The sequence below is a fragment of the Capsicum annuum genome, chromosome 3 (assembly GCF_002878395.1).
Source record: "Capsicum annuum cultivar UCD-10X-F1 chromosome 3, UCD10Xv1.1, whole genome shotgun sequence".
Lineage (NCBI taxonomy): Eukaryota > Viridiplantae > Streptophyta > Magnoliopsida > Solanales > Solanaceae > Capsicum > Capsicum annuum.
In genome coordinates, this window is record NC_061113.1 from 247174475 (window position 1) to 247192237 (window position 17763).

The window sequence follows — 17763 nt, forward strand, 5'->3', positions numbered from 1 at the left end:
TTTCTGTTCAGGACCCTCCTAAAAAATGGGATTTTACTTTCTATTCAGGACCCTCCTGAAAAATGAAATTTTATTTTCTGTTCAGTACCCTCCTGAAAAATGGGATTTTACTTTATGTTCAGGATCCTCCTGAAAAAATGGGATCTTACTTTTGTTCAGGACCCTCCTGAAAAATGGGATTTTACTTGCTGTTCAGGACCCTCTTGCAAAATGGGATTTTACTTTATGTTCAAGACCCTTCTAAAAAATGGGAATTTACTTTCAATAGAGGACCCTCCTAAAAAATGGGATTTTACTTTCTGTTCAGTCCTGGAAAATGGGACAATGCTTTCAATAATGAAATACTACTTTATTATAATTCTTGTTTGGGATAATTTTTCGTTCTAGTTTCAATTTTGGTTTTCAGGAGCCCGCCTGAAGAACAGGGTGATGAAATAGCAAGTCAGAGGCCCGCCTGAAGAACAGAGTGAAGAAATGAAAAGTCAAGAAACAAAGTGATGAAATAGCAAGTCAGGAGCCCGCCTGGAGAATAGGGTAAAGAAATGAAAAGTCATGCAACAAAGCAAAGTAATTGAAAGCCAAGCAACAAGTTGAAAGAAATTGCAAGTCAGGAGCCCGCCTGAAGAATAGGGTGATGAAAGTCGAGTCATGAGCCAACAGAAGTTGTATAAATAGGATTTTGTAATTTCATTTATGTTTTAACTTGTTAAATTTTCATTTTTTTTGATGTAATGACAGAGCCGCGGATTGGAAACTTGATAGAACCTCACTCGACTCTCCAACTCGGCATAGTCCATCTCCTTCCAAAAGTGGAGATACTTGTCACTCGATCCTCTCATAATGTGAGTAGGTAGGATGTCTTAAGGCAAAACCCGGTTGTCCTTCTTCCTTCTGTTTCTTTCATTGGATAATGGTCGGGTCAAAATTTGGTCTCGCTGTCTACTTCTTTGTCTGAAAACACTTCATGTTTACATTCAAAGGGGGTATGATGTAGACACCTAATTTCGTCCCTCCCCGATATCGTTTTACCCATTTTTACCTTATCCTACCGTGTACCCTCACCCGTGTGATAATCCCTCCACAAATAACAAAAATAACAATCCCCTAACTAATTTTGTCTTATCCTAGCAGCCTACCCAAACAAAAATAGACACCTAACCCTTATCCCTCCAATTAAAAAACAACACCTACCTACCCTATCCTAACAACCCATCCAATCAAAAAACCACATCACATCCTACCCCCTACCCCACGTGACCCCACCTACCTCACCACTACCCCACCCTCACCACATATACATATACATACCCACACTCTACGGAATACACAGACAGAGGGAAAAATCGAGGGAGAGATGTGAGAAAGGAGAGAAGAAGAGAGAGAATCTGAGCGAGGGAGATGAAAGAAGAAGATTGAAAACGGGAAGGTAAAACAGAGGAGAAAAACCACAGCTTAGGTGAGATTTTTCGGCGAATAATTCGCCAAAATTCTTGATCTTCTCCGGTCTAATCCACCTGAAAGTCGTCTCTATTGTTCGTCCAAAACCAGTCGAAGCAATTCCCTCGGAGAAAACCAAACTAGCGACTGAAATCCATTGCAGCAGTGCACGTACTGCTTGGCGTCGCTCCGAGTTACGTGCGTTTGGCGGACAGTCATCAAAAAGTTTCGAGTTGGCCTCGGGTTGATTATTGATCTTTAATTCGAGTTGGTTTGTTTGGATTGAAGTTCGATTCAAAATTTTTGCGCAGATTTTATCTCTTTAATCTAATAATAATTGGTTGAAAGCGGCATTGAGGTGGCTGGTCGTTGAGATTTTCTAGTCGAGGTTCGAAGTTTGGCTTCTTTAATTCTTTATTATCAACGAAAGTCGATTATTGGAAGGTCGTTTGAGGCTTCAGTTCAGATTGCTATTTTTCTATTCGAGTTGGATTCATCGCCGTTGAGGTTCTATTCGAAATTTCAAGTCCAGGTTTTCTTATTATCAACAAAGTTCAGATTGTTGAAAGGTCCATTTCTTAACCCGCTCTCTTTTTATCTATCTCAGTCTGTTGAATGGATTGTGAATATGTGTGGTGTTATTATGTTTTGTTGGATTTTTGTTGATGTTGATCATGACGTTTGTGATTCCGCTATGTTGGTTTGAGGAATGAGTTTTATCATGTTTTAATGGGTTGATAAAAGGAAAATTGGGGTGGAATTACGAGATTGATAGAATGATGAATTTGGTTAATGATGGTTTTATTGTTACTTTTTGTTCAACTTGGAATAAACATGAATAATATTGGTGAACTCGATAGTATCACGGTTTGAGGTCGCTAATTGGATAGGCGAATATAGGCTGGGTAGGCGAATTTAGGAATAAGTGTTTTCGTGGAATGTTTAGAATTGACGGCTTTGGTTGAATGTTGGAAATTCCATGGAATGTTTGAAATTTTGTTGAATAATTTGATTTTCTCGCACTAAAATATGTATGCATTTGGTCGGGGAATGCTTTAAAGGATTGTATTGATTTATCTGGGGAATGCCCCGAAGTACCTTGTACTTGGAAGATGTTCGTGGTGAAGGCCTGAGGCATCGGGTGAAGCGGTAGAGCATAGTATAGGATTAGTCTAGGGTAGAATAGATTTATATTTCCGCATTATTTATTCCTGGACTGTATAATTTGGACTGGACATTATTTTGGTTTTGAATTTTGGATTGTTTGGTTTTGTTTGCGTGATTGATTATTTTTGCGTGCTTTGTGCGGTTTATGCATTTGTAGTGTCAAATTAGCCAATATACTCTACCGAGCGACCGTGGTCGAACCACGGGATCGAGGGGTGCCTAACACCTTCCCCTTGGTCAACATAATTCCTTAACCAGAATCTCTGTTCGCAAACCAGTTTAAAGAGTCAAATGGTTTTGAAAAAGGATTTTCCAATGGTGACTTGGCACACCGGATTATGCCAAGTGGCGACTCTGAATAAAAATATATAAATAGTCCTTTTTCGAAACAAATTTGCATCTTTGTCACTTTAATAATAAAAACCCTTTCGAAACTTAAAACATAAATTTTTTTGGAGACGCAAAAAAGGGGTGTGACACTAATAAGACCATTTTATCAGGTCAAGAAACTGTATTGCATTTTCCAGTACTGGCAATGTACATTTCCACAGACAGCTCTATCGATTCAATCTATTTCATCCTCATGAAGTATATAGTTACAGTTACACCAACGAAAGCAACTATGTGATTTACAAGTCATGGCTCTGCTCTGAAAGTTTACATATGTGCAAATTGGGTCGATACCAAATCCATTGATCTTTGGTTCATTGCCCTGGAGAGGACTAATGTAAATCCATGAGTAGTAATGGGGGTCAAGCAACCAAAAATCTTCAAGAATTTTTCAAAAGTCTACTGTTTTCACTTGTCGAAAATTCACCTGATTGAGAACTAGATTGGCTAGTAAACTCAGAAGAATGAATAGAAATTCCGTCAGTGGAATACCATTCTGAGCCGAAACTATCTTTATTTATGGACGAACTACTTGGTGTGTCTGGAGGAGCTAGTAAACTTGAGTTCTGGAATGGAGGTTGCATTGGCACTGGAATTACAGTTTCTTCGTTTCTTAAGATCGTCACTACTTCAGACATAGATGGTCGTGAAAATCTTCTAGTTTGTGTGCACAGTAGCCCTAGCTGAAGCACACGCGATGCCTCCTGTTCTTCAAAGTCAATCATCAGCCTGCTGTCGATGGAGTCAGTAATCTTATTCAACTTGTAATTTCTCCACACCTATTACAAGAGTTAAGGACCACGCTTTATTTAGTTCTAAATGGCAATGCAATATGAAGTTACGATCACACTCAAAAAGTACGTTATCAATATTGTTAAATTGTGTGACCAACTCGTATCAAAACTTAAATCTGTTAGAGAGCACGTACAATTCCAAGTACTTAATACAGATTTGAGACTTACAGACTGTAGAACTGATGCGGAATCGCTCACAAAGGCATTGCTCTTTATACAACATGCAACCTCTATGGCCACCACTCCAAAGGAATAAACATCTGCTTTTTCTGTTAAACATCCTTGAAGAAGATATTCAGGAGCTAGATATCCCCTACAGCAGAATGAGAAATAATGAGATCAAATCTTCTGAATAGCTCTCCGTAAAAACATACTATGTTGTGCGAATTAGACTAGAACTATTCGCGGAGAAACTTGAAACTTAATTTGAATATTGATAACTTACAAGGTTCCTGCAACTCCAGTGCTGACATGAGTTTTATGGGGAGCAAATCGTCGAGCAAGTCCAAAATCAGAAATCTTTGGGACGAGTTCATCATCAACAAGAATATTACTGTTTTTGATATCCCTATGGATTATCTTTGCTTTGCTTCCTTCATGGAGATATGCTAGTCCTTCTGCTATTCCCAATATAATTTCAAACCGCTGTTTCCAGCTTAAAAATTGACGCTTGTTCTTATCTTCAAGAAAAAACAATCAAATTATTGTATCTGCAACCGAAAAAAGTATAGTAAAGCACTGCTACTAATTAGATTATACTTGAAGAATTGTTACCAAAAAGCAACTGATCAAGGTTCCTGTGGGATACATGATCAAAAACCAGAAGACTCTCCGGTCCTTCTATGCTACAACCCAAGAGTTTCACAACATTCTTGTGTTGAATGCCACTGATCAAATTGACCTCATTGAAGAACTCCTCTGCCCATTGACGCGTATTGTACAGTAATCTTTTCACAGCGATATTTTTGCCATCAGGAAGAGTCCCTTTATATACTGAACCAGATCCACCTTGGCCTAACTTGTTTAAAGGATCAAATCCTCCTGTTGCTTTTTCTAGCAATTCATACTTGAAGTTTAGTTTCGACGTCTCATAAGTTGGTGGAAGCTTATGAACCCTCTTTGAACCTATTATATGTGGCGACAAGCACAAGATCCATCAGAACATGAACAAAAAGAAATTCAATAATATAGAATTCTCGACTTGGAAGAGACGGAATATATGTATCATTAAAGAAGTATACCTCCTTTCTCCTTAGAAAATCTTCGATAGCCTACATAAGCTCCTATAATAGCAAATAATGCCAAGACAGACGATAGTGCAATTGCTGCAATTAACCACACATTCACACCCTTCTTTGGTCCTGGAAAAAAACAAATGAACAAGGGACAATGTTAGCTAAAATATAGACAAGTAACAAAAATACCCTTTATAATTTGCTAGAAATAGAAGGGGAGTCTTGGAGTTGTCACCGTGTGACCAGTAGGAGATCAGAGTTCAAGCCATGGAAACAACCTCTTGAAGAAAAACATGGCAAGACTATACACAATATACCCAATGTGGTCCGCCCCTTCCCCAAACTTATGCATAGCGGGAGCTTAGTGTATCTGGTTACTTTGCTAGAAACCGCCTGTGGCTTAGGAGAAGGAGCGACCAGAGTCTCTTAACAAAGGACAAAGACCAATTAGTATCATGTTTTAGACCATTGGGACTTAATGTTACCTTTATCAGCGATGACTAGTGCTCCATCATCGAAGAATTTATTAGAAGAGTATCTCAAATAGCAAGCAGCATTCATGGCTTTTCCCTCTGCAGCAGGCAAACATTTTCTTAGCATATCCCCAGCATGATTCAGGCACTTAGTACATGCTTCGGACGAAAAATAATCCCAACATTGTCCTAATGCATAGATAGCAAGCAAACCACTTTTCACAACCGTTGCCCCGAATCCATTATTCACTATCGACATGCTCGTCACATTCGCGATTGAACGATCCACTCTTGCTGCAAAATCCCTCTTCATGTACTGATCATTCGTTATATCCGTGGGATCACCACAAACAAAAATGGACGAATTCTTCTCTATGGTCTCATCGAAAAAATTATAATTTTCATATCTAAGAAAACAACCGTCTAGGTAAACAAAGCCACCCGGAGAAGGAATGCATTGGGCGAGCTGATCTTTAGCTTCCATGAAACAAAGCTTGCAATCGTCCTGAGAAAGATCGTTGTGACATTTCGCTAATCCATAAATATGAGGTGAATTCATGTCCATTGCATATGTTGCATCCTTATTTTCCAGAATGAATTCACTGAGGCTCTCCATGAGTTGAGTGAATTTCGGTAAGAGATCGATAATCGCCACATTATTTTCCCTGGACTTGCAAGAAACATTAGCAACTGTAGTTCTCGGATCACAAAGAGATGGAGAAAACATAAAGAGGAAATAAACTAAGGAGACGAAGGTAACATGTTTAAGGTATCTTGGTGCAAAAGGCATTAAATCAATACAGGAATTGTTTTTCCTTGTTTATATTTATGTTAGAAAGGAAGGAAAGGAACGGGACAACGATTGATCCTAAGCTATTCTGTACATTCCATTTGTACAATTGGCATTTCTGTAACAAATAAACATGTTCGTACAGGACATTACAAGGATTGAAAAGATATATAAAGTTTTCAATGTGTTATGGAAATATCTAAAAGTCGATTGATTATCAATTTCCTCCACCTTTCTTTCTTCTTCTTCTTCCTCCTCTCTCTTTTTATTTTATGCAAATGCACATGACAATGCATAAATGTGTTGTAAAAATTAAATTGTTGCACAGGAAGAGAGAAGAAAATAACGGGCCTGCCCCGTTTGGGGAAACTTGAATAATGTCAATGGTTTTCGATTCAATTTTGTTCTTTTTTTGGAAACGGAGAGTTGAGTTGAGATTATATAAATGGTTAATATTAATTTCCAAGTTCCATCACAGCTTAATGGTAATAAAATCATTCAGGATGTATTTTGTGCGGATATTTTTATACTTTTCTATTAATCTATATCATTTTGTTCATTTCTATTTTGCTAAATTCACTTTTTTAGCAGCCGGTGTAGGGTGACCATTGCTTTTATCTCGAATTTTATGTACATATACAATATGTATTGGTTCATAATTCTGAACTCCGTCTGCATGAGCTTGCTTACTAAATATAAGAGCTTGCTGTGATCAACATAAACTTTGTCAATAACATTATGGGACTTGGAGTTGAACCATAATTAAAGATATTAGAACAATAATTTTTGTTAGCAAGCTAGGCGAAAACATCTGATGGAAACATTAATTGCATGAAAATGATTTAGTTTCCTATACTAAAAATTATTGAGAAAAGTGACCATGTATGGTTTCCATGACAGCAAATTGCATGTTTTCTGAAGGTTTCCAGTGACGTTTTCGCTGATTTATGAACCAATTGTTAATCTGCTTCGGATCTAAACCTGTTGATTCTGCTAGAAATACTTTGTCTACTTCCTGCATTCACCAAGTACAAAAATATACTAGTAATATTTTTTAAAATCTAAGATTGAAAAAGAAAAACAAAATAATTCTAAACCATATATCCCCCCTCTTTCTTTTTTTGTTTTATCTAAATGGATTACTCAGTTATATATCAAACGGGAAAGCCCAATCCAAAAGACCAGTCTGATATGTGGGATAACCTATTTAACTTATAAACCATTAATATTTTTCTATTTTTTCAATGTGGGACAATTGATACATAACATACTCAACTTGTAAAGTAATTTATTTAGTTTTAATAATGAAGCTGAATTTGCAAAATAAATCATGAAATGATTAATTATTACCGTAGGATAAGGCCAATTGTAGTGAGTATTCCACCAGTTGAACAATATTTTTGTTGCTTCTCTTGGGAGCTTTCCCTTGTTATTCTTCTTGCAAAAATTATGCTTTAGACTAGTTATATATCCACTGTACTTTCCCATTAACTTATCTTTTATTTCACTCCTCCTCCTGCACATTTCATCACTAGTGCTACTAACCTTCAGCTCATTTTCATTATTAGCCTCCCCACCACCATTTGTATCACTCTCCTCCGCCTCCACCTCTGCCACGGCCTCTGCTCCTTTCTCTTTCAAAATAAATTTAAGTAAATAGAAACAATGTGTTGTTAAATTTCTTATAATACATGAACATTAACATGCACTTGGAATGAAAAAGGAAACGACTAATGATTAATATTACGTAAATGGTTAAATTTGTTCTTGTGATATTCAATTAATTCGACTTATAGGGAAAACAAATCTTGTTATTGCCTTTACCCCAGGGAAGCTCTAGATTGTATACGTGGAGTACACTCATTTTATATTGGAGCTCCATGACACTAAGAAAAATTGAAATTAGTTATGAGCTTCGTCATTAATATATATCTTTGTTTGTATCTAACATAATTTTGAGATAATCTCATTAGCCATCAATTTTATTGTTTAGCTATTGAATTTATCCTTAGCCAATTCACATTTTGTTCAATAGAGAAATTACAAGGGCAAAACAACACTTCCAAATTCCAATAACGACGATATGATAAACTAAAGTTTGCTCAATTTTCAAAGAATACAGGATTACAGGTACATTACGCACGCACCGGGTCTATACATCAAGCCAATACATGCATGTCATGAGTTTGAATTTAAAGTTCATGTTACTTAACCATAATTAATCAACATGTATTTTACTTAATTTAATTACATAACCATAGTTGGTGTATACACCGGGTGCGTGTAAGTTTTTACCTAGAACAACTTGGTTTTGTAACTGCGAAAAATCAATCAAATGGTAACATTATTATGATATGTATGTGTGTGTATATATACATGACATATTTAAGACCACATAATTGAAAGAGATTTTTGGTACATGTTACTTATCTTTAATTTAATATCACAATTTTTTTTTTTGATTTCTTAAATTTTGTGTAGGACAAGAATAGGTTATTAACTCGTGACAAAGGCATGGAGGTTCGTTATGTCGTTTCATAGTCAGAGAATCAAATAGATTGTACCACAATATACTAATTGGTTGCATTATTCTCTTGACACTTTCTCTTTTTTTTATCTCATCAGTTCATCTCTACTCCTAAGTCCTAATGAAGTGAAGGAACCAAACAAGGTAATTGACTAAATAATGAGCATTGAACTCACAAATTGAAAGATGAAAGATATAACATGTAAAAGAGACTAAATCAATGTCCTACAGAAAAGTGCAAGAAAAATAGAAATCTTATATTACTCCTTCTGTCCTAATTTATGTGGCATAATTCGAATTTTGAGAGTCAAACTTTTAAATTTTGATTGTGAATTGGGACATAAAATGTTGAATATTTTTTTCTAACAAAATCTACATATTTTCAGACTGCGTGTAAAACGTGTTATAAGTATAGCGATTGACAATTTAAAATATTTAAAAGACATAAAAAATCATAATCAAAGGAAAAATCATTTGACTCGTACAATTTTTGAAAAGTGACACATAAATTAGATAGAGAAACATAATCAAAGAAAAATTCATTTGATAATCAAAATCCTGAAAAGTACCACATTAGCAAGCCCCCAATAACCCTAAAGGAATTCTTCTGTGCATGGAATGCAGCCTTTTTTAAAAAAATAAAAAAAAATATATATCTTCTGGGCTGGATCATAATATACTCCTTCCATCCAAATTGAGATGACACATTGATTAAAAAAAATAATTTATAACATGCCTAGTTTATCATAGTATCTCTATTAAATGATGTTTACATTTTAATTTGAAGAAAAAGTAATTAATGCAAAGGGTAGAACATGAAATTTTTTTTTTTTGTCTCTTCTTGATTAATGAAAAAAGACAAGTAAAATGAAAAATTAAATTAGGAAATTTGGGACAGGTAATTTGAGACGGAGGAAGTATATAAGCTTTACACATCTAATCTGTTAATAGAATAAGGTTTAAATGACATAATAATCTCTCAACTCCTTATCTCCAACATTAATGCACGGAATAACAGCTTTTCTAGACTGGATTATACTTAAAATAACCAAAAGACCACAACATTAATTCCTTTTGATTACTTAACCGAAGCAACAAAAGCAAATTTAAACTAAAATTATCACGAGACATTGAACAACTTGTGTACTAACTGAATATATAATGTATACGGGCATAAACTATATACTAATTAATTACTCAGTGTTACTAGTTTATAAATCCTTAAAATAGAAATAAAGAGACAATGATGAATCGAAGATTGAAACTATTGGATGTTTGAGGACGACAATATCATGGAGATCTATTGGAAACTTAACTTTTATTGTACTTCATTCTGACACCATATCACATGCTTACTATACTTAATTAACAAGCTAATATTCCCTCTAGACTACTTATTAGGGTTCTCCACCTTATTTCAGATTATTTATTTCATTAATTTTATATATGTACATTAATTAGAAGCTGTGCACATCACTTTTTCTCTCTTGACAAATTGTATTCTTTGACATAATTAAAAGCTAAGAGACTTCAAAAATTGCTTTCGATGATTTGTTCAAATTCCAAGTGCGATATTCTTGTATTTATTTAATTTGAACCCTCTTACTAATTAAAATTCATAATTTCGTCATTAAGTATCATACTTAAGCGTGTGATAGCTAGACTTATGTGACTGATGTAACAGATACACCATCATATTTAGTGTAATCCTACAAGCTAACGGGGGTTTAAGGAAAGTGGAGTGTACGCAACCTCGTCTAAGAGATGACACACCTTTATTTTTTAAAGTATTGAGGAGTCGATGCTGGAAATTAAAGGGAAGAAACTCAGAAGAATCTAGTACAAAACATTGTAGCTAGTTGCTTTCTTCAGACATGGAAGCACCTGAGAAATGTCATGTCATTCAGAGCTAGCTAGCCCGTGAGATGGTAGTTGTTGTTTCTTTACCCCATTGATACATATACTTTCAAGGAACTATCAAATGTCCATTGGATTAAAAAGAAACATAACATTGCTACCTTACTATGCAACTGTGAATAATCAATCTGGACATTTTTTTAATCTCATTCAAGGTCATCAACTTATTATATTTTCTTGTACCATATTCAGAATATTTGTTCTTTCTATACTAAATCTAGGATTCACCTTCTGCATTTCACTTTTTCACTTTTCACCATTACTATTACTTCTATTAGAAAAAACAATAAAGCCCGAGAAGAAAGTGCATCAGAAGCTTTAAAATTATTATAAGTAATATACTGCTGTGTCCATTTTACTATTTTATGTGTCTTAGTATTATATGACTTGACCTAAAGTTTAAGAAGATTATAATAACTTTTGAATCAGCTTACATGTGTTGCCATAAACTAAAGGTGCATAATATACCACAAACACTCTGAAATTCCTATGAGGGAGTGCAAAATGAAAATGTTGTAGTAATTAAAACTTAATAAGTATACAAAGTCGGTTCTGGACATGGTAATTGATCTCCTTGCAGAGTCTGGTTTCGCATAAGCAAATTTTTGGAATTGAGTTACGGTCAATATCCATTTTATTATTGAGGGATGGCCTTGGCTCAGCGGTAAGCTTGCTTACCGTGGTGTGCCAGGGTCGGGGGTTCGAAACGCCCCTCCAGCGAAGCTGGGGTGAGGGCGCGTAGGTCAGGCCCAGAGTGGTCCCCCCTCCCCGACACCTACGGAGTAGGTATGAACCGGGTCGTCCCCTTATCATGATATAAAAAACATACACATTCAGTTCTTGATTTATCGGATATTAGGCTTCATAGCATATTGTCCCACGATCTAGTGGGTGTTAGACTAGTCTGACATTGGTTTTGGATGGGTTAAATCCGCCCCCTAATATGGTTCGGTTAATCTCACCTCAAGATCTAATACTTTGAGTTATACGTTGAGTGACGCTTAAGGTCTTTTTCTGTAATTAAAAAGCTATGAATTCCTTCTGAACCAATCCAAAAAAAAAACGAGTAAGAATACACCACTGCAATCTTGTTTCTAACGGTTAATAGCTGATATTAGAACTGATGCAAAGAAAGTTAACTTAAAATTAAACATAGTATTTTATTTCATTTCATGTACCCCTCAGCCTCAATTTATGTGATATTTTTAATTTTTCGAGAAGCAATTTAGCACATGTACATATGTATAGAGAGAGATATACATACCTGAGATATTGGTTGTAGTGCATAGATTGGTAAGTTGAGATTGAACATTGTTAAGAAAAGTAGCTGATTCATTGAAACACATTGTCAGATCCGACTTGAACTTAGCTAACACATCACAATAAGTTGCCTGTGCAGTATATCAACATTAATCACTAAAAAAGATATATTAATGGGACAAACACATCTACACACATATATAGATGCCAATTAAATTAAACCCTTAAACCATAGAAAATAAAGAGAAAAAAAAAGGGAATGAAATTAACTTTTTAATAATTACCATGAATTCATCTAGCTCAGAATCGTCAGTGATCATCAATTGATTTAAGGAAGTATTGCTGCTGCTGCTTGATTTCCTATAAAGATCATTTTCTTGGACAATATTATCCAACAGATTCACAATCTCAGGTGGTGCTCCAACCTACAAAAATTATTGTTTGAGAATGTAATTAAGTAAACAAAATTTTACTGCTCTCTTTAAGAACTTAAAGCTTTTATTTATGAAATGAGATGGACACTAAAAATTGTCAAATTAGAAGGGATATTAATATATTTGTACTCCATATCTTATCTATCACCAATAAAATCCTTCGTTAACCCTAGATGTTGCATATCACACACACATATATATATATATACTAGCATTTCAAAACCCTAAATCAAAGCTAAAAAAATTGAGATTTTCCTTTATTTTTTCCACTCCACCTTATCATCAATAGGATCAACAGTACTAGTTTTTTCCCTTACACCCTCCAGCATGACTCGAACCTCAACCTACCGATTTACCTTGGCCTTTCATAAATGAAAGGTATTTAATTAAATACCTTGTGGCAATCGATGTGACTAAGAAGAAGCATAGGATACAAATGATGAGAAGAGATCTTTGCTTGAATATTCTTCTGATCTTCTTGTAAATTAGGAGAACTATCAACTGCTAATGTAACCGTGCCGTCGCGAAACGGCGGTGGCCATTCAATATATTCCATCGCCTGAAAATTATAATGATCATCGGAGTAATAACCACCACCATCACTACTACTACTACTGGACCCGAATTCATACATTTCTCTCATCACATAATCTTAATATAATTTCATACTATATAACACAAGGTTTTTCTAAATAAATAACTTTTGCTAAATAAAAGTGAAGAACGAAGCTAATAGAGGCTGGGGGATGGAGAGAGAAATTTTTGCCTATAAATAAATGAATTAGTACCTGGAGAACATTTTATAATGGTAGCGTGGAACACCTGATGATCAGGAAAAAGGAACTACTTTTGTCCTCTTTATTTTTTACTTTGCTTAAATGGAATATTTAAGTGAGATATTTACTGCCATATATCGTCAAAAAATTATTTTACACCACCTCTGAATTTTAATGGTACAATAAGGAATCTTATTAGGTCCATTGGTTGACTACTTGAATTCGATTTCACATCTTGTAATCTTTTTCTCATTTATCTTACCTTACCCCAAATTTTAAGGGGGAAAAATTAATTCTTTTTTTGATATAATACTCCCTTGCTAGTCGCTCCAATCTATGTGATATCATTTAACTATACATAAAGTTTACCAAAGAAATGATTTAGTTAATGGTACTAATTATAAAGAATGACATTTTCACATATATTGAAGATTAGTTATTATTTTTACCAGTTTAATGATTAATGCTTACTACGTGATTTGCGTGTAATCACCTAATAACTAATCAATTTTATGTTACCTCATTAATGTATAAAAACTTAAACTCTTTTTAAAATTTTTACTTTACCTTATTAATTTTGTGAACTCTTTTTACACCGTACCATCCATCTATATAAATTAGTGCCAGCCGTTTTCATCACATATATGGACGACTTGCACAAAAATACCACGTTACCAAAATATTCTCCCATACTTTCATCTACAAAATCAATCACACATGATGATATACATCTAGTTCAGACAAATTTCGAAGAAAGCATGGTTCACTTGTTAGATTTCATGTATTTTATCTTTTATGATGTAAGAGATCTATTTGATAATAAACAAATATTTTCAATAGAACTGTGTTTTTTTTTTTTTTCTTGAAAATGTTTTACCCTCAATGTAAAAGTAAATTTTGCTATGGTAATTTTGTACGAATGTGCAATATATGGTGTAAGGAGGGTGGTCTATTTGTACTTGTGAACAGACGCTTGACAAGAATATCTATCACAAGTTGAATAAACTATATATTTATAATTCGATTCTAAGTAACGATTTTTTTAGCATTTTCGGTGCAATAAGGATCATTATTATGTGCATTTTGCGTACTTTACCTACACTTAAATAATGTAACCATTTATTTTTATTAAGATTAAGGCGTCTGAGAAATGAAAAATATACACTCAAATGATTAAAATTATTTGTTTTTCATTATTTGAATGTGCATAACTTATTTATCTATAAACAGAATAAATATAAATAACTTAAACAATTAAATCTTAGAAAAATCTTAATTTAATAAAATGAAATCATTATTTGATTAAAAAATGAAAAGTTTGTATTTATTAATGATGATGGAGATGGTTTGTAATGGTGGTGATGGTAATAATAGTTGATGTTAGCGGATAGAAATAGTGGTGTTGATTGTAATGATGGTGAAAATGGTTGCTGTTGTAGTGACTGTCACGATGGTGGCGATGGTAATGGTTGTGGTGATTGTGATATGAAGTTGGTTGATGGTAGTAGTTGGAGGTGTTGATCGTGGTGGATAAAAAATGGATGCATGGTGGTTGACGATAAAGTGTTGGTAGTAGTTGGGGACATTGTTAGTTGTGATGGTAGAGATGATTGTTGGTGGGATAGATTTTAGCGATGGTAGTGGTTTAATGATGTGGTGATCGAAGAATGTGTGTGGAGGTTGATCATTGATGATGTGGTAGCGTTGTCGTCGGAGATGGATATAATTAAAATAATAGAGTGATAGGTGTGATAGCAGCTGACAGTAGTTGTTGGCGTAGCGATGCTGATTGTCACGATAATTGTGATAGTAGAGGTGATTGGTGATGATGAGTGGTAGTTGATAATGAGCAGGCCCACAGTGAGCATTAAAATACGTATTATGTGCTTGACTAAATAACTCCCACCATATTTATTTACAGTATCTTTTTTCCTTCCTTTTTTTTTTCTCAAAATTATCATAATTGAATATTTATCAACTAATTAATTTCCTCTACATATCGGAAAGTTTTAAAATCGCCCTGTAAAAATCTGTGTTTAAGATACTGGTTAATTATTCCAATTCCTACCAAGTGCCTTTTTTTTTTTCTTTCCATTATTTCCTGCCAAGTACTTTTTGTTTAATGCTTCTTTCCCCGATTATAAGCAGAACTTTAGATGCTCCTAAATGAACTTTACCATTCTTAATTACATAGTGGAAATACCTTTTTAACTCCATTTGCCACTTCCCATTGTGTCGGTTCAATTATTTTTCAAAAAACTATATTAACAAAGTCAATTATATTAAGAATATATTAATTTGTATGAATGTAGTAACAGAGTTAGCATACAATGAAGGGGCTGAACCCCCTTCGCCAAAAAATTATAGTATTTATATATGATTAAAATTATTTTATGTATTTATATTAAATGTTGAATCCCCTTGAGTTAGTTTGAGTGCGCACTTTTAAACTCCCCAATGAAAATTTTGACTCCGTCACTCTACGAATGTTCATTGTACAAATATAATCCTTTTACTACTCTTCGTCATTACCATCTCTTTCATATCTCAAATTTTTAATATATGTCTCTTCATGATCTCAACATAAGGATTTATGAAATTCAAGAGGAGGTTGAATTGAAAATTTTCTGTGAGTCGACTACTGACTCTTCACAATCGACTCGACTGCAGATCAATACACTTAACAAAACAGATTAGATTTAAAACAATTAAGCAAATAAATAATTGAATATAAAATAAAGACAGAAAAAATTATCATGATTCAGAACACCAATGTGGTGCCTACTTCCAGTTAGGGGTGGGCGTTCAGAATTCGGTTCGGTAGTTCTAAAGTTTGGGTTCAGTAATTCGGTAATCGGTATTTGAATGTAGATACCACATACCATATTAATAAACATCGGTTCAGTAATTCAGAAATTGGTAAATTAAACTTCGGTTCGGTACAGTATTTGATAATACCATATTAAAGTTGGAGATGTGCAAATGTACGTTTAAACTTCAAAGAGTATATTTAATAGAAACGCTATTTAGTATTCTGTTTGTTGCTTTTTACGAATATATTACTGACAAGTTCAAAGTGTATAAGATCTTGTTGCTCGTACTCTGTCATATTCTAATATAGTTTAAGATATCGTCCCATAGAGATCGAAAAATCTATGCTACAAACTTATGGTATTTTGACTACTATTTGAGAATCAAATTGATGAAAAGAGAGTAATTTCTTAAGTTTGAAAATAAAGTATGTGAAGAAATTGTGCTTAAAAGATTATCTTGGAGAGGAAGTTGGGGTTGTTGAATTCACTTGGTATGTTTATTATAATAAAATCATTATTTTAGTAATTTCTATAAAATCGTAGATTAACTTTCTAGACTTGATTTATGTGTTTATGAGGAATAAAGACCCCTTGCGAGTAATTTTTAAATTAATAAACTTACTTGAGACAATCTCTCCGCGAGGATACAGATTGAAAGAAATAAGATAAAGATCCCTCAAATCAAAAATCTTATTTGAGTCAATCCCTCAGCGAGGATACGAATTGAGACAAATAAGATAGAGATTATTTAAATCTAAGAAATAGTTCGAAATAATCCTTCCGTGAGGATAAGGATTAAAAGAAGCAATTTCAAAGATTTGAAATAACAAGTGACTAAAAATTATTATTACTTATATTTCATAAAATACTTATAGTATATTTAGTTTTCTTCCTTGTGGGAAGCACAACTTAATAAAACTATAACTATAATATAAATTATCAAGTAACGCTAATTTCTGGCACGAGTATTTCAACACGGAGTATTTAGCTTTTAAATAAAATCAGGTCTTGAAAGAACTAAAATAAGATTTATATTATAATACTATACCAAGTTTCTTCAATGCTCCCAATACAAAGAGATCACTCCATTATGTAAGTAGAAAAAAACTTAAATTTAAGAAACTAGATATATGGAAAAGACTTGAAGAAATACTTATTACAAGAGACTAGGGGTGTACAGGCCAAACTGTCAAGTCAAACCAAACCGAACCGAGAACAAAAATCGACTTATGGTTTGGTTTGATTGGTTTGTCGTTTGAAATAAAAAACCGACCATTCTTGGTTTGGTTTGGTTTTAACCAAAAAAAAGTCAAACCGAATCCAAATCAAACCGACATAATATATATATGTGTGTGTGTGTGTGTGTGTGTGTGTATATGTATGTGTGTGTGTGTGTATGTGTGTGCATATATATGCTAGTTTAGTCGCACGTGCCTCGCACGTGTAACGTTTGATTATTTAAAATTAAATAATTTATCTATTGCGGAGATTTTTAATAAAGTGTAAAAGTTCAAATCACTTTTCAAAAATCTTTCACACTTCAATGTAATAATGTAAACATAAACATATACACATATATGTTTTTCAATTCCAAGTGGTTGATGGTATCACTTTTACATTTGTATACCTCTTTCCCTTGTTGCCACAAGATAAGAGAGACACACCAATTTAAACCATATTTGTGTTACGATTATTTATATCTATATCTATATCTATATCTATCTATCTATCTATCTATCTATCTATCTAT

The 17763-nt window shown here is 33.9% G+C and overlaps 2 protein-coding genes across 2 annotated transcripts; both read right to left on the reverse strand.

The window, feature by feature from the left end:
* Positions 1-3076: 3076 nt before the first annotated feature.
* LOC107862543 (cysteine-rich receptor-like protein kinase 42) lies at positions 3077-6404 on the reverse strand. Its single transcript, XM_016708156.2, has 6 exons — positions 5509-6404; positions 5030-5149; positions 4563-4913; positions 4234-4468; positions 3957-4101; positions 3077-3773 (listed from the first exon to the last, which is right to left on the reverse strand). Exons 1-6 carry the CDS (start codon positions 6284-6286, stop codon positions 3375-3377), a joined length of 2028 nt encoding a protein of 675 aa, XP_016563642.2. The 5' UTR covers positions 6287-6404; the 3' UTR covers positions 3077-3374.
* A 591-nt stretch (positions 6405-6995) lies between these two features.
* LOC107862544 (homeobox protein knotted-1-like 6) lies at positions 6996-13247 on the reverse strand. The gene is made up of 5 exons (XM_047409702.1): positions 12819-13247; positions 12275-12415; positions 11995-12121; positions 7637-7920; positions 6996-7301 (listed from the first exon to the last, which is right to left on the reverse strand). Exons 1-5 carry the CDS (start codon positions 13065-13067, stop codon positions 7149-7151), a joined length of 954 nt encoding a protein of 317 aa, XP_047265658.1. The 5' UTR covers positions 13068-13247; the 3' UTR covers positions 6996-7148.
* Between the last annotated feature and the right edge of the window lie 4516 nt (positions 13248-17763).